The sequence below is a fragment of the Saccopteryx leptura genome, chromosome 5, assembly GCF_036850995.1.
Source record: "Saccopteryx leptura isolate mSacLep1 chromosome 5, mSacLep1_pri_phased_curated, whole genome shotgun sequence".
NCBI lineage: Eukaryota > Metazoa > Chordata > Mammalia > Chiroptera > Emballonuridae > Saccopteryx > Saccopteryx leptura.
The window spans coordinates 194,630,521-194,656,659 of record NC_089507.1 but is presented as its reverse complement, the minus strand read 5'-3'; the positions used below and the strand labels follow the sequence as shown (position 1 = coordinate 194,656,659).

General features: G+C 36.7%; 1 protein-coding gene across 1 annotated transcript in view; it reads right to left on the bottom strand.

Annotated features, from left to right (window-relative positions):
- Nucleotides 1–1,668: 1,668 nt before the first annotated feature.
- SYCP2 (synaptonemal complex protein 2) overlaps nt 1,669–26,139 on the bottom strand; it is a 92,946-nt gene continuing 68,475 nt past the window's right edge. Inside the window, 18 exon segments of the mRNA XM_066386601.1 lie at nt 1,669–1,871; nt 3,105–3,161; nt 3,247–3,325; nt 3,489–3,547; nt 3,847–3,946; nt 4,028–4,122; nt 5,010–5,176; nt 5,658–5,807; nt 6,069–6,159; nt 7,405–7,554; nt 7,556–7,603; nt 11,325–11,530; nt 13,855–14,050; nt 15,145–15,147; nt 16,707–16,877; nt 17,656–17,693; nt 21,294–21,468; nt 21,951–21,996. Of these exon segments, the coding sequence (XP_066242698.1) occupies nt 1,788–1,871; nt 3,105–3,161; nt 3,247–3,325; nt 3,489–3,547; nt 3,847–3,946; nt 4,028–4,122; nt 5,010–5,176; nt 5,658–5,807; nt 6,069–6,159; nt 7,405–7,554; nt 7,556–7,603; nt 11,325–11,530; nt 13,855–14,050; nt 15,145–15,147; nt 16,707–16,877; nt 17,656–17,693; nt 21,294–21,468; nt 21,951–21,996 (1,915 nt within the window). The 3' untranslated portion in view covers nt 1,669–1,787.

Genomic DNA, 26,139 nt, shown 5'->3' with positions numbered 1-26,139 from the left:
CAATGATGCCAATTAAAAATAAGTGTGAGCTATCCACACCAGTACAGAGAAGTCAAAGACAACAAACAGCATTAGAACACTAGTAGGAGTTGTCCTGACATGTGAAGGCAAATCTTCCAGTGGAACATGTGAGAAATCCAACAATGCTGGTGTCAATGCAGGTACTACATTAGAGTTTAGGGAGAAGAGACAAGAGTATCACGTGTGGCTACCTGCTGAAAGGTAAAGAATTAAGAGATATTGGCATACAACAATACTCTGGAAATGCAATACTCTGGAAATGCAGTACAGTAAGGATTACTGAGCAATGCCACAAAACCACGTGAACTATGTGGTCATAAATGTATAGCTTGATTATGTGATTCTTCTTCATAGATGTTCAGATTGTGGAGTGAGGCATGTGAATTACTGGATAAAGTCCAGGACAGGAAAGAGGGCAAAAGAGGATAATTTTATATATAGGAATCTAGAACGGGGAAGGAAGAACAGGAAGGGTAACAAACTTAGCAAACTGCCTGGGACTACTCTAGAGAACAAGTTTGAAAGGTAGGATAAGAATGTTGGAAATAGATTCGGGAAGACAATGACAAGGTCACAGTAGAAAAGTTTGGAAGAGCATGGAGAAGTAGGAACTTGGGCTGGATTACACATATTACACAGCAAGGGAATAAGTGTGATGTATGATTTAGAGTCTTGTCAGTCTGGCCAAAGATGAGGTGAACATGTCTAGATAGAGTTCTGTAAGTCTCACAGGGCAACATGGATTTACAGCTCCTGACTAGTGTTTATATTAGAGTTGTCACTCTCTCTTGAAACAGAATCCCTATCCATAAATCTTAACTGATGGTCAACAACTGAATGAAGCTGAGTAAGAAGTGAGCCACTTTCCTAAATACTGGTAGTATTCACCTATTCCACCACCATTAAGCAGGCAGGCAACAGTGAGTAAGGCTGCTTGGTATTATATATATTTTGCATACCTGACTGAGAAGAATATTTTGTTTGACCATACACGAGGAAAACAATGAATGATTTAGAAAATAATTTTATGATATTTATCCAAATGACATTTCATAGTATAATAAAGTTGAAAATGCTATTAAAGCAAACTAAATGTGTACTTATTTTTATAAAGTAATCTTGCAAATTACTACATACAATGAATAGAAGCTTGACAAGTACTTGTCAAAACAGCCTGCTATTAATTAAGAAGTCTACCTAGAATTAAAATATAGACACCATAGTAACTGTTTCAGGCTATTTAGTACCTTCTAATACATTGGAGTTATAATTCACTATATATACCCTCCTACAGTGTGCTAAAAGTACCAATTCACACTTGACATATTTAAAATCAAAGACTTCTCAAAGAGTGGCTTAATTTTTATTACTTATAAACTGAACTAGTAAACACATTTTAATAGTATTTTGTGGTTCAGTACAAACTATTCATTTAAAATACTTTTTGTATAATGAATTAGTTTATTAAACTAGCTTTTATAAATATAATTTAGTTAACTGCCTAATATTTGTCTAATGTAAATACTACTATAAAAACAAACCAATTCCTTTTTGGTTCACCAAAACTTTCTCTCTAAAAACAACTGGTATTATATAGAGAAGTTCTGGGGGCTTAGCATCATATTATAATGGTCTTTTCGTCTATAATACATTTCCTTGAATTCAGAAGTCAAAGGTACTCTTGCCTGGGTGAGGTGTATTTTTTCTTTGTAGAGGCTACTCTAGTACTTCCTCAGTTACATACAAAAAGGAATTGAATAAAACAACTAGATATCCACATTAACATCTGTTTCATGAGCCATGAATAATGACAGCAGTCCTCTGCGTACATTAAGAAGTTCTTCTTTATGCTGTGGTCGAGAAAAAGAAAATTACATTTTAAATTATCATTGTCAAACTATCACGTAAAATAGAAAAAAAATCAAGCTATTATTTGGGAGTCATTTAAAAACAACACCTTTCATAAAGCTGTAGTGCTCATTTATCTAATCCCCCAGGGTCTGTTCCTAGATATCTAAACTCTATGATCATCTAGAACAGTGGTAGTCAATCTGGTCCCTACCGCCCACTAGTGGGCATTCCAGCTTTCATGGTGGGTGGTAGTAAAGCAACCAAAGTATAAATAAAAAGATAGATTTAACTATAGTAAATTATTTTATAAAGATTTATTCTGCCAAACTTAGCAAAAATCTGACATAAAGTACTTGGTAAGTAATTATTATTATATGCTTTAACTTGCTGTAACTCTGCTTTATAAATTTTATAAAGTAAAGTTACTTCCCTACTTTATAACTCACCATTACTGAGGAACCAGTGGGCGGTTAGAAAATTTTACTACTAACAGATACAAAAGTGGGCGATAGGTATAAAAAGGTTGACTACCTCTAATCTAGAAGAGACCTTCAGTCTTTTCAATCCCAAACCAATGAAATTTAGATTTAATATTTAAAGGAAGAGAATAAACTAAGTAGGTCCAGGAAACAATTTCAACAAGGATCAATCTAGTTAGCTTGTCTGCTTCAAGCAAAACATCCTGATCTTCAACTATGTTAGCATGCCGAGCTATTAAAATTAAGTACATTAATATACCCTGTATACATAAAAATTCCCACCCTCTTTGAGAAAACACCAAAGACACATTCACTTGGAGCAGGGCCTCTAGACCCCACACAAATGTACTTTTCCCCCCAGAACCAGCTGCTGGTCTGCTAGGTCTTTGGAAAAGTCAACTAATTTTATTCCCAAATCTATCAAGTCTTGTTGTCCAAGTGGACAGTAACTCTTCTTGGATGTCCTGACCTCCTTCTTGAGAAGGAAGAGTTCTGTTCTGCACAGTGCTCAGACACAGAACAAAGACATCATTCTTATAGAGAATTGTTCTATCAGCAAATTGATGTTTTTTTTCTTTAGGAGGGACTCTAAATCACGCCTATTATTTTATTATAAATTAATAACAAAGTCACTGAGTTAAAACCATCTCCTCTCAATTCAAAAAGAAAACCTGTGAAAGAATTTCCATTAAAAGAAATAAAGCACCAATGATTATTCCATTTTAAAAACCCATACTAAGACAGCTGTCTTACCATTTCCTTAAGAAACCTGTCTTGCAGCATTTTCATGCTTTCTTTCATGAAACACATCTGTAAAATAAACTTTATTTACTATAAAAAATTCACAGCAAAAAGACCAGCCAATACTGAAATTTTAAAAATATGAAATTTATACCTCAGATGTACAAATAGTTTCTTCCTGATCAGTGTTGTAGAAGACATTTTTGGTCAGCGAAGTTTTCAAAAGGAGAAGCCTTTATTAAGTAAATTAATGAAAAGTTACCTTTATATTTATCAAGAATTCAAATTAAATTGCTATAGTATAGTGTGTATATATATATATATATAAATAATAAAAAGTTACTAACTTAAAACCTAATATTATAGATTCCAGTCATAAAAAAATGTCATACTAACCTCTCCTGTTCACTTTTTTGATAGGCACTAAACTTCTGAATTGTCTTTTCCCAGAAGTCCTAAATTATAATACAAAAACTAGTTATACTTTAATATGATTAAAAATTCAAACTTGACAGAATTTACTGTATTTCTAATTTAAATAAGTCGGCTATATGCTAATAATCCAGATGTTATAAACTTTCAGATAAAAAAAATCTTTCATAATTTCTCCCTTATTGTAATAATACATATTCATCAAACTTTCAATGTGTAATTTAAGTGTGTTTATATGAAACTGACTAAAAATCTTTATGGTGGCTCTTAAAGCAAAAAGTCAATAGAGGTTTTAAATTTTAAAATTCTTAAAAACACAAACCGCAAATTCCTTTTCCAAATCTTTTAAAGACTGTGAATCTTTTTCAAAATTCTCCAACTCTTCTATGATGTTGAACTGGAATTTATCAAGCTTTTTTATTCTATTAAAGGAACAAAATATTATTTTAAAAAACTATAGCATTCAAAACATAAGTGTTTAGAAGAGATTTTTTACTACACACCTATATTCCTGAATATGATGGTTCATTGTTTTCAGATGTTGCTGAGCTGTTTTCCAAGACTGCTTAGTAAAATAATCCATCAATTTGGAGTGGATCTGAAAAATATTCAGTTTACAAAATAATAATCAAAACTACATTAAGAACAAAACCTTTCCCATGAAATGTAAATGACTAAGAACTTAGATGTGAAAAATTTAAAATTCAGTGATTTAAACTGAAGAGTTAATAAGTAAATAAATAACGTCAGTAAGCAGTGTCTGGTTCCATTAGAAAGATTTTGACTAAGGGCTGAATTGGTAACTAATTATTTTCATAAAAGAACTAAATTTTTTTTTAAATGCTAGTGGTTACAATTCTCTTTAGGAACACAGCCTCAAAGTCATAGTCAGAATTATTAATTACCATTTTTCACAAAAACATATTCACATCTAGCCACAGATGTATTAATAATACAGGGTGGGGCAAAAGTAGGTTTACAGTTGTTCCTATAGAAAATAATACAAGAATAAACTGTGTTTCGCACTCACAACTATAAGCCTACTTTTTCCCCACCATGTATATAAATCAGGGCTTCTCTCTGTTTAGACTAGGTCAACCTTAGATAAATCAAAACAGACCACACTGCAGCCTCAATAATTACGGATACTAGGTACAGAGCAGGTCAAACAAAGTACAGTGGGATTTCTCTAGCTGAGGCTGCTCATCCTTTAGTACCCTCATTAGCAGTCAGCTTTATGAGATAAAGAAAAATTACAGAAGAGTCAAAATGTTAAAGTAAAAAGGGAAATAGGACAAAGACAGAAAGGATAGAGATAATACACAGATTTTAGATTTTCACCTAGGAATCGTTCCAATTTTTCACCAGTACATGAGGAAAGCTGAGTTCATGAACGGGTGTATTGTTGCCAAAAGATCAAACAAGTGGATAGTCTAGAAAGGGTAGCATATTATCACATTATTAGATATAATTTAAATAACTCACATTAAATTTTCTCTTAAATTCTGTATTGAACTGCTGACACATCATAAATTTTGTATTGAACTGCTTACACATCATGCTTCCATCTCTTCCATCTGAAATTTCAGTTCCCCAGTCCTTCCCAGGATTGGAAAAGTAATTTGCTGATAACATAGATGTACTTTCAGACACTGAAAAATGAATATAATCAGCCAAAGTTAAAATATGCATTTTTACGAATTTAGCCTTGTCATAAGGCTGAGAACAAAATCTTATTTTCAGATTCTATGTATAAATTTAAAGATTATGACATAAAAGGCAGACATTGTTATATTTATATTTTTAATTTAAAAATAGTTGATTTAGAAAAAACCTTTTGGCATGGGTGTTAAAGCAGTACATTAAAATGGAACAGTTTTAATTTTTTTTACTGTGTTTAGCTATTTCCATGTTATTAACCAAAGCATTTAGTAAGTTCAAACTGTACTACAACTTGTATGAGGTAATCAGTGAAAGAGGAATATTTATGAGTAAAAAAGACCCTTACTACATTATTCTCATCAAGTAAACTTTGTGATTAGAGCATCATCTTTCTTGGATTTGTTTTGTCGAGATCTAAGATACTACCTTCCCAAATAACTGGATTTTGACACATGTATTTGATCTACCTACTTTTGTGAACGTGATGATCTGCATCTTCGATTTTAGACAGTTTTTGGGGAAGCAAGTTTGCTCTCTCTTCCTCTTCCAATCCTATTTCTTCGGAATTAATTAGATTATCTTCTATGTACATTCGTTTGCGACTAAGAGGGTGTGTAGGGCCTTAGGAACAGTTAAATAATTAATAGAGCTACAATCGTGATTAAAATAACTAATATGTTCTTGATAAAAGCATTTTTTCCAGTTCATTATTTACAGTATATCATTTTAGGCAACTGTGCATTAAATTCTATCTAGTTCCTTTCATTCTGACATTAACAAATAATTTAGCATGACTTAAAATATATTAATTCCTTTAGATAAAATTTCACAGCATTTCAGTAATTAATGTAAAAAATAAAAAGCAAGGCTATGAGTACAAACCTGATACATGAGTAGAGTCACAAGGCACACTGCATCCTTTTTTCTCTGTTCCTTCACTAGACATGGATAATGAAGATGCTAAATGACTCTCCTAAAATATATAGCAAAGATTGAAAAGAAAAAAACTAAGTACTCTTGGACTCACCTTTGACCATCTTTCTCAAACCCTAAAGCCAGTAAATTGCAGATTTTTTTTCTCTCTCTCCCTTTTCATCTTTGACATCTATGTATTAACCTAAATTCTTCGGTGAACCTTAATCTTAAATTATATGTAGTAATAATTTTGAGCTGGCTTTTGTGACTACACGTGCTTTTCAATTCTTTCTTATCAGGATTTCTGACTCAAATGTCAGAAAATAACTATAAAACATGAAAGTCTACACTTTTCTTTCAAGCTATATCTTTAAGACATCTTTTTCATCTAACCTTATGTTTTACTGTTTCAAAAACGTTTCTTTCTTCCCATCAAATTAGTTTTTTCCTATTTCATGAAAGTGTGTGTCCACATCTAGTTCCCTTCCTTTATTTAGATCACTGTTCTTTCTCCACTTAGCCTATAAGTACCCACCCTTCCACTTAGGTCTAGGTCAAATCCAAGCCCTCTCTCTGCTGTAAATTCTGTCTTAACTTTCTGTATTTTACACATTATTAAAATATTTTTGTTGATGGATCAATGGACTTCTATAGTGACAAAAACTCAACTAAATTCCTGAAGCCAGAAAGTCCTACTTATAAATACATGATGGGCCCTAGCCGGTTGGTTCAGCGGTAGAGCGTCAGCCTGGCGTGCGGGGGACCCGGGTTCAATTCCCGGCCAGGGCACATAGGAGAAGCGCCCATTTGCTTCTCCACTCCCACCCCCTCCTTCCTCTCTGTCTCTCTCTTCCCCTCCCACAGCCAAGGCTCCATTGGAGCAAAGATGGCCCGGGCGCTGGGGATGGCTCCTTGGCCTCTGCCCCAGGCGCTAGAGTGGCTCTGGTTGCAGCAGAGCGACGCCCCGGAGGGGCAGAGCGTCGCCCCTGGTGGGCGTGCCGGGTGGATCCCAGTTGGGCGCATGCGGGAGTCTGTCTGACTGTCTCTCCCCGTTTCCAGCTTCAGAAAAATACAAAAAATAAATAAATACATGATGAGTCAGTGGTTCAGCAGCTATATTCTCACTACTTCTCATTTTATAAATTTCAATCTTCTATGATCAAACTGTCCTACATGTAATATTTTAATCATATTTACAAATGACAGTTGAAAATATTAAAATATTATAATTATTAAAAGCCAGTATCTAATCAGATTCTTATCAGACCACCTTAGTTTAAGTAAAGTTTGATAGCTATAATACCATATATAATTCCCTTCTGCTTTGTATATGTTTTTCATTGATATTTGGAGGCTCAATTTCCATAAGCTGTTTTTTTCTGGACTCTTAATTCCCTTCATCTGAATAGCTATTGCAATTTTGTGCTTTTTGCTTAAGTACCATGGAAGTGACATGATTTTCTCTCCACAGTAGTAGTAGTCTTAATAGGAGTATGCCTGGGCTATGAATGATGACATATAGAAACCCAAAGAAAGTAAAAAAGTATTTAAAGCCAAAGTAAGTTAAACTAGTGAAATTTTGAGGGAATAATTCATTTGCTACTAAAATTCAACACCCATTCAAAATTAAAAGGAAAAGGAAAAGCCCTTAAACAACTAGAACATTATTTTGTTAACAAGTGTCTAACAAAAACTATGGATAAGCATGCCTGCTGGTATGGTATCAATTTAACATTGCTCCAGAGGTCATAGTCACCTGAACAACAAAAAGACAAGAAGTATAAAGAGTGGAACAGAATGCAAAATTATCATGAATAACTATATTCAAAATCCAAGAGAATTTAGGCAGGCAATTCTCATAGAACTATGAGAGCTAGAAAATATCAATAGTGTTTCTATATATACAAAAGCAAAAAGTTAAACCAGAAAACTTTTTTAAAGTTTTTTTTTTTCAATACAGTAGAAAGGAAACCCATTAAACATTTTGGAATTAATCTAACAAGTAGTATAATTTTCTCTGTAGAAGAATTGGTACAACTTTGTTGGAAAGAAGACCCAAAAGTAGAGGAAATAATGAAATATGTGGATGAGAAAGCTCAATATCAATATTGGGAAATGGGAATTAATCCCTTAAAGCAAACTAAATCTAAAATTTATATGGACAGGTAAAAGACAGAGAATTTAAAGTAAAAGGGTAAGACCAGATGGGATGGGGAGACACTGTGTAAGTGTAAAACTACACTAATTAAAGTGATGTGGTAGTATTAGTGCAGAAATAAGACTGGCCAGTAAAACAGAATAGTGCCTAACAGCTGACCCAGTAGTTGCCAAGGCTATGACCAAATTAGCATTACAAATGATGGAGAAAGGAGGGTATCCCAAGCCAGATGTTGCACTAATTCACTAACTACATGCAAAGAGAAAGCCCAGAAAGTTTGAAAACATATATGTTAAAATCAAAACTAACATTTTTACAAGAAAACAAAAATATTTTGGGGACAATAGCTGAAGGATTTTATAATATGAAAGACTGATAACTTTCATTACATCATATTATCATACGGATATTTTCATTTAATTGAAAAGACAAGATAAATACTGAGAAAAGAATGTTTGCATTGAATATAACCAATAAAGAATTAATGTCCAGAATATATTAAGAACTACAAATTTGTAAGAAAAATAAAACAATGCAATTTAAAAATTAGGGAAAAATAGGCAATCACAAAGTGGCCAAAAACATGAAAATACTTCATGCTGAATTAAAGTGAAACATCTCAACACTCTTTATGTTGGTAAAAACAAACACCTGTTAACACTCAGTTAATGAAAACTAAGAAATGGGCACTGATGCGAAGGTAGTGTAAGCTGGTACAACTAATTGACAGCAAATTTCCAATACCTAATTAAAAGTACACAGTCAATGGGAAACAAAATGTCTCATGTGAATGTCAAGCCAATAAATAGGTAACAATTAAAATTCTATCTAGCACAGAATAGCACCAAAGAACGTGGGTGGTAATTACCTAGGTTTTAGGATTTGAAGGATGGGGTACGGAAAGGATACAGGATTCAGGGAAAGTAAGGCTGATAGAACAATACTGACAAAAGACCATGGGATGATAGTCTAGGCCAGGGGTCCCCAAACTTTTTACACAGGGGGCCAGTTCACTGTCCCTCAGACCATTGGAGGGCCAGACTATAAAAAAAAACTATGAACAAATCCCTATGCACACTGCACATATCTTATTTTAAAGTAAAAAAACAAAACAGGAACAAATACAATATTTAAAGTAAAGAACAAGTAAATTTAAATCAATAAACTGACCAGTGTTTCAATGGGAACTACGGGCCTGCTTTTGGCTAATGAGATGGTCAATGTCCGGTTCCATATTTGTCACTGCCAGATGTAACAAGTGATGTGACGTACTTCCGGAGCCGTGAGGCGTGCATCCCACGTCACTGGAAGTAGTACAGTATGTGAGCGATGCCATGCTTTGCGTCTCTCACTGACCACCAATGAAAGAGGTGCCCCTTCCGGAAGTGCAGCAGGGCCGGATAAATGGCCTCAGGGGGCCGCATGTGGCCCGTGGGCCGTAGTTTGGAGACCCCTGGTCTAGGCAGTGGTCGGCAAACTCATTAGTCAACAGAGCCAAATATAAACAGTACAACGATTGAAATTTCTTTTGAGAGCCAAATTTTTTAAACTTAAATTATATAGGTAGGTACATTCCTTATCAAAGTAGCGCCCACACGTGGTATTTGGTGGAAGAGCCGCACTCAAGGGGCCAAAAAGCTACATGTGACTCACAAGCCGCAGTTCGCCAACCAGGGATCTAGTGGGAAACTTTTTCATGGCCTGCAGAAATTGAGAGCCCTGCAAAGGTCCTGTGGGGTTATGGGAGGAGAGCTGAGGAGGCTAGGATTTAGATTATCTATCTGCTCCAAACAGTATAGTTCCATTTTTATCTGCTTGGGACATTGGAGGTTTCATGTAAAATGTAGTTTGAAAAATATGGTGCGTCAAAACTACTAGTTAAACAGAATAAAAGAATATAAATAGAAACCTTCCAGGAATAAAAACATTCAGTTTAAAGTAGTAGGACAGAAGGTTGTTATTAGAGGTTTTAGATCTTGGCTATATAGATGTTCTGAACTGTCAATTCCCTCTTTGTATATAGAGGTTAATACATATCAGAATAACTTACTATGTAAATATTTGAGTTTTACAATGTATCAGGTATTATGCTTATATAATCAGCCTATTTAATGTTCACAGCCCCATTTTACAGATGAGAAAACTGAAGTGCAGAAGGAATCACCAACTTGTAAAATGTTACATAGGCAACATATAGTGGAGCCAGGATTTAAATGCAATTCTGACTCAAAACACTCAACTGTACTGAGTTATAGTGAACTACATTATCTTGGCTATCAGATAACTTTTCTACTTCAAAATTCTCCAAATTAAGCCATCAATACAACCTAAGCTAAAATGTAGGTTGGGGAGTTATAAACTGGTACCAAAGTATCCACAACTTAAAAAAAAATAGCATAACTCAAAATACAAATCTACTCCTCGTAAACATTGCATTTTTAACTATCTCACTTTAACCTATAATTGATTCCTATTTGTAATGTCTTTTTAAAAGACTTTAGAGCATACTTACATAACACAAGAGGAATTTTTCAATATATTATTTGTTATCATTTACCTACTAGTTTTAAAGTTCCTTTCAAAACTCTAAAGCAAATGCTGTAGTCATACTGTTTTCAACTACAATTCTCATCTATTTGCTTTGTGAACTTGTGATTTAGTAACTAAAGGTTACAGACTTTGAGTTAGGGTAAGATTTGAGTTAGGGTAAGATTTTAAAGAAGTGTCAGTATTACAGGATTAAGCCCATTCAAATCTAGAAAATAAATTATGTAGTTTTGATGTGTAGACAAATAGGCATGCAGCACATCTTTGGAAATGAACACTCTTTATCACATTACTCTCCCAGTACTCTGTACTTCTCATACCACCACCTTCCTCCTGTACAGCAGTTATAATCAGCCTATTAGGTTCACTGAAGCTATTTTACTTATCACTAGGTTCCTCATTTTCCCCAGACAAGAAACAAAACCTTAAGCTAAGTAGATAAGCAAAGCATTATTTGATTAGAAGAAAATGATCTACCCACTTCTGATTAAGGAAAAATATTATATATATAATCTTACCAAAGAAAATGATTTTGGAAGTGGTGAGCAACTTTCTCTTGCACATAATACATTTTTCTTAGTGATTTTTGGTGACTTTTTTGGACCTCCAACTCCACATACACTGTTTAAGGATTCAGGTGATGAAGTTTTTGCATTGGGTGATTTGGATTTTGTTATACAGTCATGATCCTTAGTAAAATCCCATTCTGTTCTTTTCTCTGTACCTATATTGCCTCACAAAACACAAACAAAAACAGATGGCAGGTGTTACTGATGTCTGCTTTAGAAATAGTATGATTACTTTAAACTCTAAGAGTACAGTAATTTATCAAATCCTTAAGTCTTAGCTGTAGTTAACCCATTTATGCCTTGTGTTCTATTACTGGAAAGGTATTGGCAGTTACTTATATCCTACTGCTCAAGGTCATCACCAGACTTGATTTTTCACACGTCTGCCTACTGAAGGCACATGTTATCACATGGTGCACAGAGTTAGTCCTGCTGCAGATACTGACACACTGGGAGCTTGTCAAAAACTGATGTGAGGCCCTGGCCGGCTGGCTCAGTGGTACAGCGTCGGCCTGGCGTGCAAAAGTCCCGGGTTCGATTCCCGGCCAGGGCACACAGAAGAAGCGCCCATTTGCTTCTCCACCCCTCCCCCTCTCCTTCCTCTCTGTCTCTCTCTTCCCCTCCCGCAGCCGAGGCTCCATTGGAGCAAAGATGACCAGGGCGCTGGGGATGGCTCCTTGGCCTCTGCCCCAGGCGCTGGAATGGCTCTGGTCGCAACAGAGCGACGCCCCGGAGGGGCAGAGTGTCGCACCTGGTGGGCGTGCGGGGTGGATCCCGGTCGGGCGCATGCAGGAGTCTGTCTGTCTCTCCCCGTTTCCAGCTTCAGAAAAAAAAAAAAAAAAAAACAAACAAACAAAAAAAAAATGATGTGAATTTTTGGGAAATTTTTGAAGAACTGAATTTCAAAAATTTCAACCTCAAGCATAAATGAGTTAAAAAGGATAAGCTTTCACTAAGACAAAATTATGTTTAAAATGTAAGACTGAAAAAATTAAATGGCTGCATTTAAAATGTAATCATAAGAACATTCAAAACATTTTCCAAACAAAATTATCTATAGTATGGCCTCACTTTAATGAGCAACCTGAGTGTTTTGACATCATAGCCAATACTGTTACATAATAAAGTCACAGAATTTTATGGTTGGAAGGGCTAGGGAAATTATTTGGCCTCAATCCTACATATGAGGAAATTGATGACTTAAATAAATCTTTATATGAATTCTCAGTTTTCAGAATAAATCTTGGCATGTGCATCTGTCTTCTAAGTATGTGCTTATCTGAAATGAGTGTGGTCCCAAGCATAATGAAAATATTCTAAAAAAGAACAATACTCTGGCCAATTGGCTCAATGACAGAGCATCAGCCCAGTGTGTGGGTGTCCCGGGTTCAATTTCCGGTCAGGGCACAGAGAAGTGACCATCTGCTTTTCCACCTCTCCTATAGCTCTTTCTTTTCCTCCTGCAGCCATGGCTCTATTGGTTCAAGTACATCAGCAATAGGCACTGAGGAAAGCTCTGTAGAGCCTCAGGTGCTAAAAATAGTTTGGTTGCAAGCATGGCTCCAGATGGGGGTCGCCAGGTGGATCCTGGTTGGGGCACATGAGGGAGAGGGAGTCTTTCTATCTCCCCTCCTCCCACTTGGGAAAGAAGAAAAGAAAATAGCTACTTTAGAGGAAGTATATATGTTAACTGATTAAAGTCTTTAACATTTAACTGAAGTTATGGACACTGAGAAATGCTTTAAAACAGTGTTTTTCAACTGTCAGTCCCCAAACCGGTTCTGGTTCATGAAAGGTAACCAACCACCCGGCTGTTATATGAAGATTATACACCCAATGATCTTAGTCGAATCTGCTCGTGCTCAGGGTAATTTCTGCCCTAGCAGTCCCCCAAATAATTCTATTTTCACTGGTCCCCAACTGTAAAAAAGTTGAAAACCACTGTTTTAAAACAGAATTTAAAGGAACTGAAAGCTATAAAAAGTACAAACATGAACAACTTGAGTGTCATAGTAGAATTGTCCCTAAGTCTACTTAGCAAAGACAAGTTCTGAGCATTAACTAGTTAAAAAAAAAAATATCTGACTACCTATAACTTAATATACCCCTCAAAATTACTCTTCAAATTATGTTTCCATATAATTAGAGTTATAATAAAAGTTATTAAATATTAGCCTGACCAGGCAGTGGCAGTGTCGGACTGGGACGCAGAGGACCCAGGTTTGAAAGCCCAAGGTCACTGGCTTGAGCATGGGATCATAAACATGACCCCATGGTCACTGCCTTGAGCAAGGGGTCACTCGCTCTGCTGTAGCCCCCTGGTCAAGGCACATATGAGAAAGCAATCAATGAACAACTAAGGTGCCACAATAAAGAACTGATGCTTCTCATCTCTCTCCCTTCCCGTCTATCTGTCCCTCTGTCTCTCTCATACACACAAAAGAAGTATTAAATATTTAACTAAAAAAAAGATACTGACCTCTCATTACTTTTATAGATGATGAACTCCCAGATAAAGATACAGGAGATGAGTCAAGGCTATTATCTCCTATTGTATTTTTTAGCAGAGATGAGTTTGCCCATTCTTTTGATAGATCCTTTTGTGTCTTGGCAGAGAAGGAATTCTGTGCTTTCTTTGGCAGCTTCACGGTTTTACTTTTGGACTGTATATTCTCCTAAATATATTGATAACTTTCAAATTATACTAGAATACAAGTAATTTATACTATTTGGGCACATGAGACTAAATTACATTGGCATATTTATTAAATATCTTGTATTACTACAAATGAACATAGCAGGAGTCATAATGTAAGCGGTAAAAGACTAATACTAGAAGACATGACAAATTCACAAGAAAATATAATACATACACTATAATAAATATCATAAGAAATACAAATAAGCCTGACCAGGCGGTGATGCAGTGGATAGAGCGTCGGACTGGGATGCAGAGGACCCAGGTTCGAGACCCCGAGATCGCCAGCTGGAGTGTGGGCTTATCTGGTTTGAACAAAAGCTCACCAGCTTGGACTCAAGGTCGCTGACTCGAGCAAGGGGTTACTTGGTCTGCTGAAGGCCCTCAGTCAAGGCACATATGAGAAAGCAATCAATGAACAACTAAGGTGTTGCAACTCGCAATGAAAAACTAATGATTGATACTTCTCATCTCTCGGTTCCTGTCTGTCTGTCCCTATCTATCCCTCTCTCTGACTCTCTGTCTCTGTAAAAAAAATAATAATAAAATAAAAAAATAAAATAAAATAAAACACCCTAAGGGTTCAAAGGAGATTATATTCAGTTTAGGGAAAGCAGAGAGAGTTCCTGGATTCCACAGCTCAGGAATCTGTACAGGAAGATACCAAGAGAGGCACACTGAGAGGACAAGGACTGCTGACACCGTAGGGAAGCACAAGGTTATTCTGATTGTTACAGCACTGGGGAGGAAGGGAAATAGTTTAGAAAGGTATTTTGATGCTTGGAATGTCTGACAACATGGTGATAGATATTCAGGGTTTTTCTTTAAAGACGGTGAGAGGGTGAGCTGGAAAGACTTACCTGACTGTATGTATAGTAAATTAAAGTAGGAAGTGATAGAAAATATCATGATAAACTATACATACAAAAGTCATTAATGTTTTTCTGGTAAGAGATAACAAGGTTATCAACAAGGGGATATGGTGGTTTAAGGACTTAAAATCAGAACAGCAGAATGGCAAGAGAACTACCTCTAATGACAGACTCTAAATTCAAATCTTTGTTTTACTACTTCCTGCTGTGCTGGTGCTAGGCAAGTTCCTTCATCTCTTTGAGCCTCAATTTTCTCATTTGTAAAATGAGACAATAATAGTACTTACTAGTCACCTACAGTACTTATGAAATTTTTTTTCTTCTTTTCCAAGTGAGAAGAGGGGAGATACAGACTCCCACATGCACCCCAACTGGGCTCCACCCAGCAACTCCTGTCTGGGGCCATGCTCACAACAGATCTATTTTTTAGCACCTGAGGCAGAGGCTCGATGGAGCCATCCTCAGTACCTGGGACTAATGCACTTAAACCAATCCTGCCATGGCTGTGGGAGGGGAAGAGAGAGAGAAAAGGAGGAGGGGAAGGGGTAGAAAAGCAGCTGGTCACTTCTCCTGTGTGCCCTGACCTGGAATCAAACCTAGGACATCCACACACTGGGTCAACGCTCTACCATGGAGCCAACCGGCCAGGGAAAGTACTTACAAGATTTTAAGAAGTCAAATCTATAAAGTACAGATGCTTCTCAATTTACAATGGAGCATGTCCCAATAAACCCATTGTAAGCAGAAAATATGGTTAAGTCAAAAGTGCATTTACTACATCTAACTTGCAGAACTGCATTAGTCTAGTCCAGGGGTCGGGAACCTATGGCTCACAAGCCAGATGTGGCTCTTTTGATGGCTGCATCTCGCTCACAGACAAATTTTTAATTAAAAAAATAACGTTAAAAATATAAAACATTCTCGGCCCTGGCCGGTTGGCTCAGTGGTAGAGTGTCGGCCTGGCGTGCGGGAGTCCCGGGTTCGATTCCCGGCCAGGGCACACAGGAGAAGTGCCCATCTGCTTCTCCACCCCTCCCCCTCTCCTTCCTCTCTGTCTCTCTCTTGGCCCCTCCCGCAGCCAAGGTTCCACTGGAGCAGTTTGCCCGGGCGCTGAGGAAGGCTCTGTGGCCTCTGCCTCAGGTGCTAGAATGGCTCTGATTGTGGCAGAGCGACGCCCCAAGATGGGCAGAGCATCGCCCCCTGGTGGGTGTGCCAGGTGGATCCCGGTCAGGTGCATGCGGGAGTCTGACTGCCTCCCTGTTTCCAACTTCAGAAAAGGAAAAAAAAAAAAAAAAAAATATATATATATATATATATATATATAAAACATTCTCATGTATTACAATCCATTCATTTCCTACCACTCATGTTCATGGTTGCGGGTAGCTGGAGCCAATCACAGCTGTCCTCCGGGACACCACCAAATTTTTATTGGATAATGCATAATGTACATGGGTCATTGTATGGCTCTCATGGAATTACATTTTAAAATATGTGGCATTCATGGCTTTTCCAGCCAAAAAGATTCCCGACCCCTGGTCTAGTCTAACTTAACTGTGCTCAGAACACAATATCCAAAAAATGCTGGCAGTGCACTCAGAGTGTTGGTTGCTGACCCTGGTGATTCTCATACAGGGCTGAATCTTAGAGTGAACAGATAACTTTGACATTTTTACAAAAATGTCATTTTACCAAAATATATTCTATATTTAGTATCTAAGAGGCTTTTAAAAATTAGTAATCTGAATTTTTTCTATTTACCTTTACTAGAAATTTCTCTTTCAGGAATTGTGAAACTTCTTGTTCACATTCTGATTCTGAATTTGAGAGATCTTTATAATTTTTTTTAGTGTTTGCTGCTCTTCGTGGAAGTCTGGTTCTTCCATCTGGAATGGTTTCATCTCCCTTTTTGGTGATGTTTTTCTTGGGTGTCTTTGGGAGAAAAATTCCTAAATATTATATCAATATTTGAGTTATAAGAAATATAAGTTATTTGCTATAAAATTAAAAATGTGATACACCTACATAAAATATCTCTAGAAATAGATTCCTGATTAACATTTTTACATGACTAGAGAGAGAGAATTAAAAAAAGACTAGAATACACTAGAATATTACTTAGCCATAAAAAACAAAAGAACTCAAATCTTGCTATTTGCAACAACATGAGTGAACCTAGAGAATATTAAGTGAAATAAATTGGACAAGGAAAAACAAACACCATATGATTTAATTATCCATGTAATCTCAAAAACAAAACAGAATGCAACAGAAACCAACTCATACAGAGAATAAACTGATGGTTGCGAAAGGGGCAGGGGTGGGAGGTAGGACAAATGGAATGGGAATTAAGAAGCACAAACTTCCAGTTAAACATATTTTAAAAGACTAGACTTTACATTTCCATTCCAAGTATCTTCTCTACCACTTTTTTTATCCCTGTCATTAAAGTGTTGAGAAGCCTGATTTATATTACCTAACTTAAATAAAAAAGAGAAAGAAAAAGCTATCAAAAAATATCATCACATAATAAAATAGAACTAAAATACGATAACATGATTCAAAAAGGCAGAAGATAGGAGTAAGGGTGCAAAGACAAACTATAGAAAACAAGTAACAACAAGGATAAAATCATGAGATGGCAAGTGAACATTTTTCATGACAAGGAGAAAAATGATTTTAAAGGGTTGAACACAAACTTGAGTTTTACCATTTTAGAAGTTGGTAGTTCTCTTTCCAAAGATGGTCCTGCAATTCAAGAAAATAAGATTAAAATTTTCAAATGGATAAAAACTGGCATTAAAGCTTGTTAGAGTATTTCTGCATATAAGTTAAATATACATCTTTAAACTCAAACTTTAAATTTCAAGGTGATTTGAGGCTAAATTAACATTGGTAACTTTAACTCTATAGTATTAATATGATAGGAATTACAAACTTCTTTTATTTTATATTATAAAACTTTTTAAATATACAAGAGAATATGTAACAAATTATGAAGTTAATATCCAGGAGAGTCTACCATTAAGTTTAAGAACTAGATTGTGAAAAATGTTGAATCTATTTGTGTGTACTTGCTTATGTGATCCTCCATATCCCCTCTGCTGAAAGTAATCACTATCCTGAAATGGTTCTCATGCACTTGATCTCAAAAACATTTTCATTCACAGATATATATCCCTAAATAATATAATGAACTTTTATAAAACAGAGCCATGTCATATGTAAAAATCTATGACTTACTTTGTCTAAAATTAATCCATAGTCTTGAGAGTGGCTTTAAGTCCCTATTTACCCTTTTATGCCTTTCAAGCACAATTTCAACTTCCTAAATATTCCCTGAAGCCTAAGAAATAGAATTGTCTAAGCAAAGAAAGCAATGAAATTCTGGAAGAAAGATTCTTCCCAATCTTGGCAATAAGACAGCTCAGACCTATAGATTTGTTGTCATTCAGCCACTTAACCAAAACAGTTCACTCAGAAGTTCAACTTTAAAAGTATTTACTAATTATATAATATTCTAACTTTTCTTGTCTCTCCAAGATCTCTAATCTTCTACTTTGTTATAAATGTCTTTATTTATACATTTTCCCACTAAACTGTAAGCTCCCTGAAAGCATGTGAATCTTATGTTTATCCAGTGTGTCAAAGTCCACTCACTATATGACTAGATCTAGGTGCATCTTTGAACATTTTCCCACAAGTTTGATCAACGTTTAATTACTACAATACTGTGTTCTGTGAGCACACTATGCTATTTCATACTTCTCTTTTATTTATGATAATCTTGCTGCTTCTTTTCCATATACATATTGATTGACCTCATCTGTTTTCAAGATTCAGCATCATTTCTAAACACATGCCAAAATTCATTTCCATATCTCTATTTTTACTTCTTCTATTTATTTATTTATTTATTTATTTATTTATTTTTCATTTTTCTGAAGCTGGAAACGGGGAGAGGCAGTCAGACAGACTCCCGCATGCGCCCGACCGGGATCCACCCGGCACGCCCACCAGGGGGCGATGCTCTGCCCATCCTGGGCGTCGCCATGTTGCTACCAGAGCCACTCTAGCGCCTGAGTCAGAGGCCACAGAGCCATCCCCAGCGCTCAGGCCATCTTTGCTCCAATGGAGCCTTGGCTGCGGGAGGGGAAGAGAGAGACAGAGAGGAAAGCGCGGCGGAGGGGTGGAGAAGCAAATGGGCGCTTCTCCTGTGTGCCCTGGCCGGGAATCGAACCCGGGATTTTTTACTTCTTCTTAAAGTTTTACCCACCTTCCCCTACCTTCACAGGTTGCCACTGATTATTTTTATTCTGAAATAAAAGCAATTTTCAGATAAAAGAATTTAAAAAATGAAGATAGTGTAAGGAGCCTCTGGGACAACTTTAAGATTACCAACATTTGCATCATGGGGGGTGATGTAAGAAGAAGAGAGAGAGCAAGAAATTGAAAACGTATTTGAAAAAATAATTACAAAAACTTCCCTAACCTGGTGAAAGAAATAGACATACAAGTCCAGGAAGCATAGAGAATCCCAAACAAAATGAACCCAAAGTAGCCTACAGTAAGACACATCGTAATTAAAGTGTCAAAGGTTAAAGGTAAGCTTAAAAGCAACAAAAACAAAGTTTAGTTACCTACAAGGGAGCTTCCATAAGACTGTCAGCTGATTTCTCAACAGAAACTTTGCAAGCCAGAAGGGACTGGCATGAAATATTCATAGTGATATAAAGCAAGGACCTACAACCAAGATTATCCAGCAAAACTATCATTTAGAATTGAAGGACATATCATGAGCTTCCCAGACCAGACAAGTAAAAGCTAAAGGATTTCATCATCACCAAACCAGTTTTACATAAAATTTTAAGGGGTCTTCTTTAAGGAGAAAAAAAGATTAAAAATATTAATAAAATGGCAATAAATATATATATCAATAAGTGAATCTATAAAAAAGCAACAAACAAGGAAGCAGAACAGAAACAGACTGACACAGGGAACATTTTGATGGTTGCCAGATTGGGGGGGGGGGGAGGAAATGGGTAAAAAAGGTAAAGGGATTAAGACATACAAATTTATTGTTACAGAATAGTCATGGGACGTAAAGTACAACATAGGGAATATGGTCAATAATTTCTAATAACTATGTATGGTGTCAGATGGGTACAAGATTTATCAGGATGATCACTCAGTTATATAATTTCTAATCAGTGGAGTGTATACCTAAAACTAATATATCAACAAATTTAAAAATACAAAATGATTTAAATTTTTAAAAAACCTGATTCCCTGAAAACAAATTGTTTTAGTAAACATTGAAATTGATGTTAACTGATGTAAAAATGGTCATTAATTCTACTCCAAAAAACCCATACCTCAAACTCTTATCCAACTATTTCAAGAGATTTTCTAGATAAAGCAGAAGCTATATGCTAGAAAAAACATTTTGTGAAAGATTTAGGCAAAAATATTTCTGCGAGAAAATTATTTTCCTTTCAATACATTTTTATTGCATCTATATGAATTTCTAAAAAGTATGTGTGTTGAGTATGGTGGGGAAGGAGAATGTTATCCAAGCTTTGATTTTGTTTATGGTGTTGGATTCATGAGTACTTAATACATTATTCACAATAAATACCTAATATCTGAATAATAGGCCATGAATAGAAAAATGATGAAAGTATGTCATGAACCAAAGATTAAAATAAATTATTTTGTGTACCTGAGATCCCACTTTTAAAAAACAATTTAAATATAACCACATTACCAACCTTAGCCAGTCTGCTCAGTGGATAGAGTGTCGGTCTGACATGTGGATGTCTCAGGTTCAATCCCCAATCAGAGCACACATGAGATGCGACCATCTGTTTCTCTTCCCCTCCCTCTCTCTCTTCCCCTCTCATAACCAATGGCTCGACTGGTTCAAGCATCAGCCCTGGGCGCTTAGGATAGCTCAGTTGACCTAAGCATTGGCCTCAGGCATTGATAAGCTCCACTGATTCTAGCATTGGCCCCAGACAGAAGTTGCTGGGTGGATCTTGGTCTGAGTGCATGATGGAATCTGTCTCACTATCTCCCCTCCTTTCACTTAAAATTTTTTTTCATATATATATATATATATATATATATATGAATATATATGACCATATTACCAAAAATAATAAAACAAAAAGAAAAAATGCTATAGTGTTTGTATATTGCTTTCACTCTTTTTCTATTCATAAGGCTATATGATAAAAATACTATCAACATACAAAAATATACTTATCAACCGGCAAAGCATTTTATATATAGTTTAGTTGAAATAGTAAAATCATTTGCAACATTTTTTATAAAGTGATTTCTTACTTGATTTCCCACTTTTCTGTTTCTTCTTCACACTTTTATTTCTGCTATATTTTATGAGCTGTGGTTTTGATTTTGATTCTCTTAGCCAGCTAATATCGGTCTTGACATCATCATCACATCTGTATTCTGTGTCAGTATCACTAAAGAGGTTTTTATTTTTATGACTTGTTATAATCTATTTAAAAAGAGAGAGAATCCTTGAAATAAATGAAGAAATGTGTCTTTTACGTTATGCAAAGTAAGTTAAACCAAACAAAAAAACCCACAAAAAACAGGAAGATTAATTTCTTCATCTTATTATTAGCAATACTAATCTACCTGGTATTAAAACCTGTCCACGAAAGTCACTTGGAAATCCACATCAGAGATCAAGATTTGTATTTTGTTGTCAATGTTAATTAAAAGTTAAAACAGCAAAACAGCTTACTTCCATAGAGACATAACCTATCACAATCAAAGAAAGTAAAGTCACATCTATTACTAGATGATTACAATAGCTCAGAGGACATTAAGAAGAGTCAATAATGGGAACATGGATAATCTCTGAGGAAACAAATTATTCAGTTATTTCTGTTTTCTTGTTCTGTATAATCTTTATTGAAAAATTATTAAAAGAAATACTGGTTTTAATAGACATACTGGGATATTATAACTTACTCTTTTATCTTTTGTTTTGAAAGATGGTTCAAGTTCATCATGATTCCTTAAACAAAAAATATGCATTAATTTTAATTACTTGTTTTCTTAAGGCAGCATGCACTGAGCAGTTAGACCTGGGTTTAGCCTTTCTCTTTACTAATGCACTATATAATTCTGGCCAAGGACTTGTCCTCTCTGACCTCAGTTAATTATACAATTACAAGGTTAGATGAAAGTACTACTAGGTCCTTTCAGCATTATGATGTAAGATATACAACTAATATTAAAAGTGCACAGAATCTACATTATTAATTTTAGAAGTACAATTGATCGTTAAACAGGTTTTAACTGTGCAGGTTCACTTAAACAGATTATTTTCAATAAATACTGCAAATGTATTTTCTCTTCCTTATAATTTTCTTAACATTTTCTTTTCTCTAGCTAACTTTACTGTAAGAATACAGCATATTGTACATATACAAAATATGTGTTTATTAAATGTTTGTTACTGGTAAGACTTCTGGGTCAACAGTAGGGTATTATAATGTGTTTAACTTTTGGAGGAGTAAAAAGTTATACACAATTTTTTTTTTTTTACAGAGACAGAGAGAGAGTCAGAGAGGGATAGACAGGGACAGACAGACAGGAACGGAGAGATGAGAAGCATCAATCATTCGTTTTTTGTTGTGCATTGCGACACAGTTGTTCATTGATTGCTTTCTCATATGTGCCTTGAACACAGGCCTTCAGCAGACTGAGTAACCCCTTGCTTGAGCCAGCAACCTTGGGTCCAAGCTGGTGAGCTTTTTGCTCAAATTAGATGACCCCACGCTCAAGCTGGCGACCTCAGGGTCTCGAACCTGGGTCCTCAGCATCCCAGTCTGATGCTCTATCCACTGCACGACCGCCTGGTCAGGCTATAGACAAATTTTTAATTGCACAGGGAGTCAGTAACCCTAATCCTCGTGTTATTCAAATGTCAACTATAAATGCTGAAATAATAGAATAATGGGAATAATCATAACAGTAGCATTTTTATTCATACTTTTCATACATAGAAAACTCTCAGATAAACTGGGGAAAATATTTAAGGAAAAGAACAATTGAAACAAGTATATTTTGGAGCAAGGCATTGCTGAGTCACCTAAAGGAGCCAGGTCAAAAAGCTAATTAAAGGGTGAACCTTAAGAGTAGTTTTGGGAGCGGCAAGATGGTGATGGAGTAGGTGGACGTTCCAACTTCCACTTCCCAGAACCAAAGTGGTTTACAACTTAATTTTAAGAACAATCATCTGGAAAAACCAACTTTGGGCTAAACCAAGAGGAATCTATAACCAAAGATCACCAAAGAAGCCACATAGACTGGTAGGAAAAGCAGAAATGCAGAAAGGGCTGCCCAGCTCCTGGGAATGAGTAGCAGCCTGGAGGGACTCGTGTGGCAGGAGGGGAGTTTTCTGAACAGGGGAGGGTCCTGGGCCCCAGGACCGAAGCCCCAGCCTGAAGCCCAGGAGCCTAGAAGAGGTATACAAACAGTATTTAGCTGCGAAACAAGTGAGGATACTGTTTGCGAGAAAGAGACAGATTCCTCAGACCCAGGATTCGTCTTAAAAGGACCGTGCAGAAAACCTCTTTCACAACCACTCACCCGGGACTCTGGGGGATGGGGAGAGCTGAGAAGACCAGAGTAGCAGGAAGAGAGTGTAATCTAGGAGACACAGGGAGAAACACTTTGAGGGACAGCCACTCTAACCCCTGGGATGAATCACTACCCAAATCTAAAGTATTTTTCCTGGAACCAGCAGTACCAATAAAGAGAAGCAGGTCACCAGCCAAACAAGCTCTCTTGCTACAATCAGAGCAGAGTTGCTTAGAAGCAGAGAGCCTGTCAGGGATAGAGTATTGAGTGCTGAGGTCTGAGCTACAACACCACACCCACACTGCTGAATGCTCACCGAAGGGCTGTTGGCGGCGGGAGGCAGGAGCATGTCCCCATGTCCCGTCAGCGGGGGCAGAAGGCAGAAGCCAGCAGTGGCTGTGGCCCAAGTATGTGAATGCAGTCCTGCCCCCATGGGGCCAAGGCTTGCAGACCAGGAATAAAAACACAGTCCCACCCATGGAGGCAAGGCGGAAGCTGTAGCAACTGCAGCAGCGGGCCGGCACTGGCAACACCCATGCCTGAATGCCCAAGGCAGCAGCAGCAGTGGTGGCGGGCCTGCAGATAAAGCATACCTCGGGAACACAAAGGCCACACCCTTCTGAGGGCTGAAAATAAAGAAAAATATAAAATAAAATAATAAAATAGGTTGGATAGAATGACACCTGAGGCTAAGGGGCAAGCCACATCCAATACCTTACCTAACTCCTGACTTATAGTACTAAGCCCAACAAGTAGCCACCAATAAGAGGCGGCAGAAAGCAGATCTCAGGGGAACCTGAACATTTAAATGAACATCCTCCAGGCCAAAAGTATTGATAAAAGCCAGCCTAACTAGATATTAACAATGGCACCTGGGCTCAGCAGAGGCAGCCACAGGATCTGGATTGCCTATTGCTCTAAAAAGGTATATAAGGGCCAGTCATAGGCAGTGACACCCTCTGTTCTGAGCCAAGTTTCAGCCAAGAAGATCCAGGGAGGGCATATCCAGAGGCCAGATACCAAGAGCATCACTTCAGGACCTAACAACCCTTGTTTGAGTGACCTTTTAAGGAAAGGCTCCTCACACATGACCCAATTAAGATATAGAAAACAGAAAAGCAGCTCTACTAATTAAGGAGACCACAACTCGAACAAGCCTACAAACCCTAACAGAAACAATGGGAAGACAGAGGAACATAAGCCATATGAATGAATCAACAGGTAAAATCTCCAGAAAAAGATCTAGATGAAATTGAAGTAATCAAATTACCAGATGCAGAGTTTAAAATAATGATTGTTAGGATGCTTAAGGATCTCAAAACTACAATGGATGGACTTAATGAGCACCTAAATAAGGAAACTGTAAGCATCGAAAAGGACACTGAAATCATAAAAAAAGAACCAGACAGAAATGACAAACACAATATCAGAAATAAAAACTACACCAGCCTGACCAGGTGGTGGCGCAGTGGATAGAACGTCGGACTGGGATGCAGAGGACCCAAGTTCGAGACCCCGAGGCCACCAGCTTGACCGTGGGCTCATCTGGCTTGAGCAAAAAGCTCACCAGCTTGGACCCAAAGTCACTAGCTTGAGCAAGGGGTTACTCGGTCTGCTGAGGGCCTGCAGTCAAAGACACATTTGAGAAAGCAATCAATGAACAACTAAGGTGTCGCAACAAAAAACTGATGATTGATGCTTCTCATCTCTCTCCGTTCCTGACTGTCTGTCCCTATCTATTCCTCTCTCTGACTCTCTCTCTGTCCCTGTAAAAACAAAACAAAACAAACAAAAAGAAAAAAAACTACACCAGAAGGAATGAAAAGCAGGCGGGAAAAAGCAGAGGATCGAATCAGCGACTTAGAAGACAAGATAAGTGAAAGCACAGAAGCAGAACAGCAGAAAGAAAACAGGATCAAAAAGTCTGAGGAAACTTTAAGAGAGCTCTGTGACAACGTGAAGAGAAACAATATCCACATAATAGGGGTTCCTGAAGGAGAAGAGAAAGAACAAGGGTTAGAGAACCCGACTGAAAATATTATAGCTGAAAATTTCCCTAAGTTGATGCAGGAAAGACTCATACAGGTTCAAGAAGCAGAGAGAACCGCATTAAAAAAGAACCAAAAGATACCTACACCAAGACAAATCATAATCAAAATACCAAAGCTAAGAGATAAAGAATATTAAAAGCTGCAAGAGAAAAACAGTCAATCACCTACAAAGGAGCCCCCATAAGGATAACATCGACTTTTCAACAGAAACACTTGAAACTAGAAAAAAATGGTAAGAAATATTCAAAGTAATGCAGAACAAGAACCTACAACCAAGACTTCTTTATCCAGCAAGGCTATCATTTAAAATTGAAGGAAAAATAAAAAACTTCCCAGACCAAAACAGAAGAAAAAATTCAAGGAATTAATTCATCACAACCAAACCAATGCTGCAAGAAATGTTAAGGGGCCTGGTGTAAATAGAACAAAGCAGGAAAAAAATCTAGCAAAAGAGGAATGTAGATTTAAAGAATAAAATGGCAATAAACAACTATATATCAATAATGACCTTAAATGTAAGT